This window comes from Lipophrys pholis, assembly GCF_963383615.2.
Source record: "Lipophrys pholis genome assembly, chromosome: 8".
In the NCBI taxonomy this organism is placed as follows: Eukaryota; Metazoa; Chordata; class Actinopteri; order Blenniiformes; family Blenniidae; genus Lipophrys; species Lipophrys pholis.
The window spans coordinates 28,656,527-28,662,527 of NC_137630.1; the positions used below are offsets into that span (position 1 = coordinate 28,656,527).

The 6,001-nt window shown below is 44.1% G+C and overlaps 1 protein-coding gene across 1 annotated transcript; it reads left to right on the plus strand.

The window, feature by feature from the left end:
* The first annotated feature begins 236 nt into the window (after positions 1–236).
* dclre1b (DNA cross-link repair 1B) lies at positions 237–5,174 on the plus strand. The gene is made up of 4 exons (XM_080470428.1): positions 237–622; positions 1,143–1,308; positions 1,393–1,575; positions 2,469–5,174. The coding sequence occupies exons 1-4, from the start codon at positions 428–430 to the stop codon at positions 3,581–3,583; spliced, it is 1,659 nt and encodes a 552-aa protein (XP_080326554.1). The 5' UTR covers positions 237–427; the 3' UTR covers positions 3,584–5,174.
* Positions 5,175–6,001: the final 827 nt, after the last annotated feature.

Consider the following 6,001-nt stretch of genomic DNA (forward strand, 5'->3'; position numbering starts at 1 on the left):
TGATATCCAGACAAAGACAGGGACTCTGAGAAATCAAGAGATTATTGCTATTGAGCAAAACTCATTTTAACTCATGCCTCAGCCCTCAATAGTAGTGGTAATTTGAATTTCTCATGTGGCGCTTTAAGAAAATTAGTTGCACTGAGTTTGTCTTCAGACGATTATATGCTCTACCACACAGTGTCCTGCAGGGGGCAGTGTGGCACAGGCTCCCTCGGACTGCATCTTCAAAGCGCACAGAAGAAGGAGAAGCATATCAAAAACAGAAATGGCGGGCAGCGAGAAGAACGTCACTGCCTCTGTTTCTGTTCAAACAATTCAAACGTAACGACTGGGTGGCTCTTAAGAATCCCCGAGGCTGCTGCCAGGCTTTTTAAACTCATTTCTAAACGTTCAGAAGAGCAGCTGCTGATCCCAGTCGATCAGCATGTCCTGTGGGAAGGTGATCCCGCACACCCCGCTGGCTGTGGACTTCTGGCAGGTCCGCAGATGTGCGGGGGCTCGACTCTTCTTCCTCTCCCACATGCACAGCGACCACACAGTGGGACTGAGCTCCACCTGGAGCGACAGGCCAATCTACTGCTCCCCGATCACCGCCTCTCTGCTCCGGCTCAAGCTGCAGGTGAGGACCGGTGTTTCGGGTCATCTGGTGCCCCTGTCGACTGGTGACCGGCTTCGTCGAGCGTCCGTCGCAGCTGCTAATAACAGCAGATGTTGAATTAAGACTCACAAAAGTTACGAAACATCCATCCATCTATTTATCTATTCCTCCCTCCATCCCTGTTATTACATTTCTAATGTGTATGCCCAGTAAACAGGCAAAACAATTGCACGTAACAGTTTATGTATCTGTACTTACAATGTATTATAATTGTTTTACACTTTGATTCAGTTTTATTTAAGATGCCATGTCATTTAAAATAGCAGCGTCTCATGTGTACTACCATAAGAACTGAGCAATACTCAAGAAAAAAGTTCCCACCATTCTCTTAAACCATCTGAGAAATTAAATACTCTTCGTTTGAAGTTGCGGTTTATAATAAGCGAATTGCATTTTGAAGGCACCTCCTTGGAATTTTGGTGTGAGCTGAAGTAGATGTGATATCCATGTACTCCTTGTGATTATTTCAATCACCACATAGGTGAAAGAGAACTGGATCCACCCCCTGGAGCCAGGCGAACCCCACCTGCTCCCGCTGGATGACATTGGAAAGGAGAGACTCACGGTCACACTATTAGATGCCAACCATTGTCCAGGAGCAGTAATGTTCCTGTTTGAAGGCTACTTTGGCACGATCCTATATACGGGTCAGTTTGTCTTTTTCTTCCAATCTATATCTGAGAATAGTTCTATTAAAATAACGTTTGGCATTGATGTTTTGATCATTTCAGGCGACTTCAGATACACGCCCTCAATGCTGCGCGAGCCGTGTTTTCAGACCAACGCCACCATCGATGTGCTGTACCTGGATGACACCAACTGTGACCCCAACCGCACGCTGCCCTCCAGGCAGCGAGCCACACAGCAGATCAAAGAGATCATTCGCAGCCATCCCAAACATGCTGTTGTCATAGGTGAACGTCAAAAGCTTGTATTTCACAGCATATTTCTCCTATTTTACGTTACTGCTCACACATCTGAGCAACAGATGTGAGGTAAACAAAATTCTGTTACACAACTTTACACATTACTGCAACATAATCAGAATAGGGAAAGCTTTTTGACAGGTCTGTTGAGTATGTAAGGAATTTACTTTATGTATATTTAATTTGAGAAATAAGAAGAGATTAGGATACTTGCATATAATGAGATAAGATTCACGCTCCAATCCGGACCGCAAAACCACCAAGTGAATTGTAATAATTACAAATCAAACATTAATTTAAAAAAAAAAAGATTCTTAAGAGTAGGTGACATAGCACAACACTGCATAAAAACTTGACTACATGTTCAGATTGTAATCATTTTCCATAGTAATCATTTGGTTTTGTAAAAATTTATACTGTATACTCTGCGTCACCACGATTTGAATCCCTCCTCACAATCTGCTGGTCTGCCCCATCCCTTTTGTCTCCTATTTTCTAACCCCAACCAGAAAAGTCTCCACCTCCAACTTTAGTTCTTCCTGTTAAAGGGGAGGTTTTCCTTGCTATCGTCTCCTCTACTTGGCTCATGTGGAGTTGCTGGTTTTTCTCTGTAAAAGTGACTGTGGAATTTGGTGTCATAAAATTGAACTGAATCCAGCCTGTGAGCTGGAGGTGAAGAAGAAGATAGGAGAATTTATCACTGAGCTTAAAAAGAACAAACAAATTTTGCGCAAATGCCAGAAACCTGACATTAAATTGATGATAGTATTGCTCCTGATCTGCTGGAGGTGCTCGCTAACAGACAGGTGAACTTTGTTCAGGGTGATCGTACTGCTGGATAGCTCTTTCATTTGTTGACACAGATTCTCTCCATCTTGCAGGTCTGTATACGCTGGGCAAGGAGTCTCTGCTGTTGGAGCTGGCGCTGGAGTTTAAAACCTGGGTGGAGGTGAGCGTGCAGAGGATGGAAACCCTCAAAGCTCTGGAGCTGCCCGACGTCTTTACGACCGAGTCCGGGGCCGGTCGCATCCGCGCCGTCAGCCAGTCTGAGATTTGTTATGCTGCTCTGCGCGAGTGGAACACGGAACAGCCCACTCTGGCCATCCTCCCCACCAGCAGGCCGCTGGTCTCCTTCCACCCCAACGTCTACGTCGTGCCCTACTCCGACCACTCGTCCTACCAGGAGCTGGAGGATTTTGTCTCGGCACTCAGACCCGCCTCCGTGGTGCCTCTGTTAGCGAACCGTCTGCCCGGCGGCCTCGCTGCTTTACTCCCCAGCAGAAAGCGCCACGAAGTGCTGGTGCCCGAGTCGGTCAGAAACTACATGCTGGGTCAGCCTGAGCAGCAGCTCTGCTCATCGGCGTACGCAAACCTCCACCGCAGACACATCCAGCGTCTGTCTCCCAAAGGAGTGATCTTTGACTCTCCTGTTCGGAGATCCAGTCAAGACGCCGTGAAGGCAGACCGTCTGCTACAGTCCGAGGAGGAGATGGAGACAGGAAGTAGCGAGGCCGACTCGGACTGCATCCTGGTGGACTTCAGCCAAAACATTTCTCCAAGCAGAAACCGAAAAGAAGCTGGAGACGCGCGGAACCTCAGTGTTATCCGAACTGTGTCAGACGAAGCAGTATCGGAAGAGCCGCTGCCGTTCGGTCAATTCGCCCGCAACAACTCTTCTTTTGAAAGTGATGACAACATGAGGAACAGTCACCAGAACGGACACAGACGAGCACGCCGCCACCGCACCATGTCAGACGGGGAAAACACGAGTCGGCACAGTGGGACCGATCAGAACTACACCAGCGAGGAGTCCGGCGCTTCGTCCGGCTCCTTCACTGAGCGACAGCACGATTCTTTAGAGGAGCTTGAAATCTGCCTTTTGGAGAATCTCGTTTTCTCGACGGAGGACATGAATCCCCGCGGCCTTCTGCCCAGGAGCCTCGTGCAGCAGTATCCGCTCATCCCTCAGAAGACCTGTGACATCGTCTTCTTTTAGAAAGCTTTGTGTGTTTACATTATCATTGTACGTTACGATCTGCAAGAAGCAACTTAATCGTATTAAAAATTGTATTCATATTTAGTTTACTTTCCTCCACTCTTGCTTGTTTGCCAAATCAAACCAAAATGATACTAGTTTTTCTGCCTGGTGGAGTCGACCTCTACATGTGAACTGTGCTGGAGACCGAGAAGAAGTCTGTGAGTTGCTCTTTGTTTTCTGAATCTGCGATTGGTTTTGCTCATGTCTGTTAGTACATTAAGTTATTGGCCTTATGTCTCTGTTTACTTTTCAGCCGAGTTTCAGTTGATGAATGTTGGAGGAACAGCTTGTTTGCCTTGACCGCCTGAAATGAGTCATTAGAGTTTTTTTTCCAGTGAAGTGAGTTGAAGTCATAATTATCTAACAGAACACTTCAATTCAATCAAGTTTGTTTCGCTGCTTGCCTAAATAACCTTTATGATTCAAACGTTTGGCCTTTTTTGTAACATTTGTGAAGTTTCTATGGCGAATTTTAGGAATCTGGTTTCAGTTTTTTTCTGATTGGAAGCTGTGATGAGATTCTTCCGGACGATTTTGAAGCTTTTAGTTGTAAAGGAGTATGTAGGACACGTGGTATTATCATCGGTTTATTATTAAAACCACGTAGTGGCGTTATTTCTTCGTCAGTCTGCAGCTCCAGACAAATTAATGTCTGATTGATGTTCATGTTTCCCCAACAGTTAAAGATCTGAACTATTCAGTGTTGATTAAGAACACAGGAGGTGCAACAAGTACCATTGGTTGTCCTCAAGGTGGCACTATAATATTTGTTTCTGCTTCAAACCACATTACTGCATCTACTTTCTTTAGAGGAAGAGTACAATTCTACCAAAAAAAGTATTGTCTTATACCATTATAGTGTGTATTGTGTGTCAGAGTGTGTGAATTTTAACGTTTGAGGCGGCTGGTGTGTAATGTTAAATATGAGTCATCATTTTGTAAAACAAGCACAAAGCACAAACCCCTGGGAATATTTCATCTTTTCAGTTATTTTACAACGTCTGTCGGTGTTTGTCAGTCCTTCGTGTTTCAGAGCAGCATATAAAACTTTCAGCGTCCTCAAGAGACAGAAGTGACATTTTTCTAACTTCTCGTTTCATTTCCAGCCGAAGTGAGTTTGCAGGTGGATTTGATCTAATCTGGTGACTATATTTGCCTGAGTGAATATTTATGTCTGGGCTGTGGTGTTTGGATCTCTTTCTGAGGTGAACCGTTCTCATGAATATGTGTCAAATAAAGTGTAAAAGGACCCTACATGTCTTAAGTCTCACCTGTTGGACACTCCTAGCTTGTGTGTCAGTACTGTGCATTTTCATTGGAAAATACATCATGGAAGTATTTTATTCATATAATCACGTACTACCTGTCTGTTTCATCGAGTGTATACTGTGTTGAATTTTCTAAAGGAAATCAGAAGAGTTCGCTACGTAAGTGATTTATTGAAATCTTGTGGATAATGAGAAAAGGATATAAAGTCTGTAACTGTACCATGGATGCTAAAACAAGATTGTTTGTGAATCCTTTCTTAAATAAATTGCACTTTTTCACCAATATTTCTTTTTATGTCTCGCTCAAAGGCACATAGTTAAAATCTGGTAAAAAGCTCCGAGGTTTATATTTTCTGTTGCAGTACCGTTTCTCTTCCTTAAGGTGGCAGTAGTTTGTTATAAAAAAGAATAATCAGATGCCTTTTACTTTTTTAAATTCGGCTTGGATTATTTTTGGTTTATTAATCTCTTAACTATAATAAGATCTAATTTGAACACAATATTGCACTTTACTCCTCACAGTTAAGGTAAACCCATTTACATTGTCCTATAATATGATCTATTTACTCAGCTTATATTGTACATATGTTTCTCTCGTGTGTTTTAATTTGTATTTTATTCTTATTAACCTTGTTTCAGTCTGGAACAGGTGTTAAAAACATTCCCCTGCACATGACACTGTGTATAATTGTGTTTCTTTGATTCTTGATGATGCCTACATCCTGGATGAAGTACCTGAACCCAGATTCAGACGGGGACAGAGAGCAGGTTATTGTAGGAATCCAACACTGAGGCGTGCCGCATGCCCGGACTACAGAGCAGCGCCTGCTGTCCGCCCTTTCAGGTAGTCTGCAGCGCGGCGTGATTCCTGCCGCTCCAACACCCACCATCCACTAATGAAGCATCACCTGAACCCCGAGGGACCAAAAAAAAAAAAAACCCCAGTAGAGCAGAGTGCGCCAAACTGACACAAGATGGACAAGGAACAAGATAACAACGTGACGGCGCAGGTTACTGCGCAGCAGCAAAGTGAGCCATATAAAAGAAGCACAACTGGTCCGGGTGTATAAACATTTTCTCTGGACCTGCCCCTCACAGCACGGCCCAT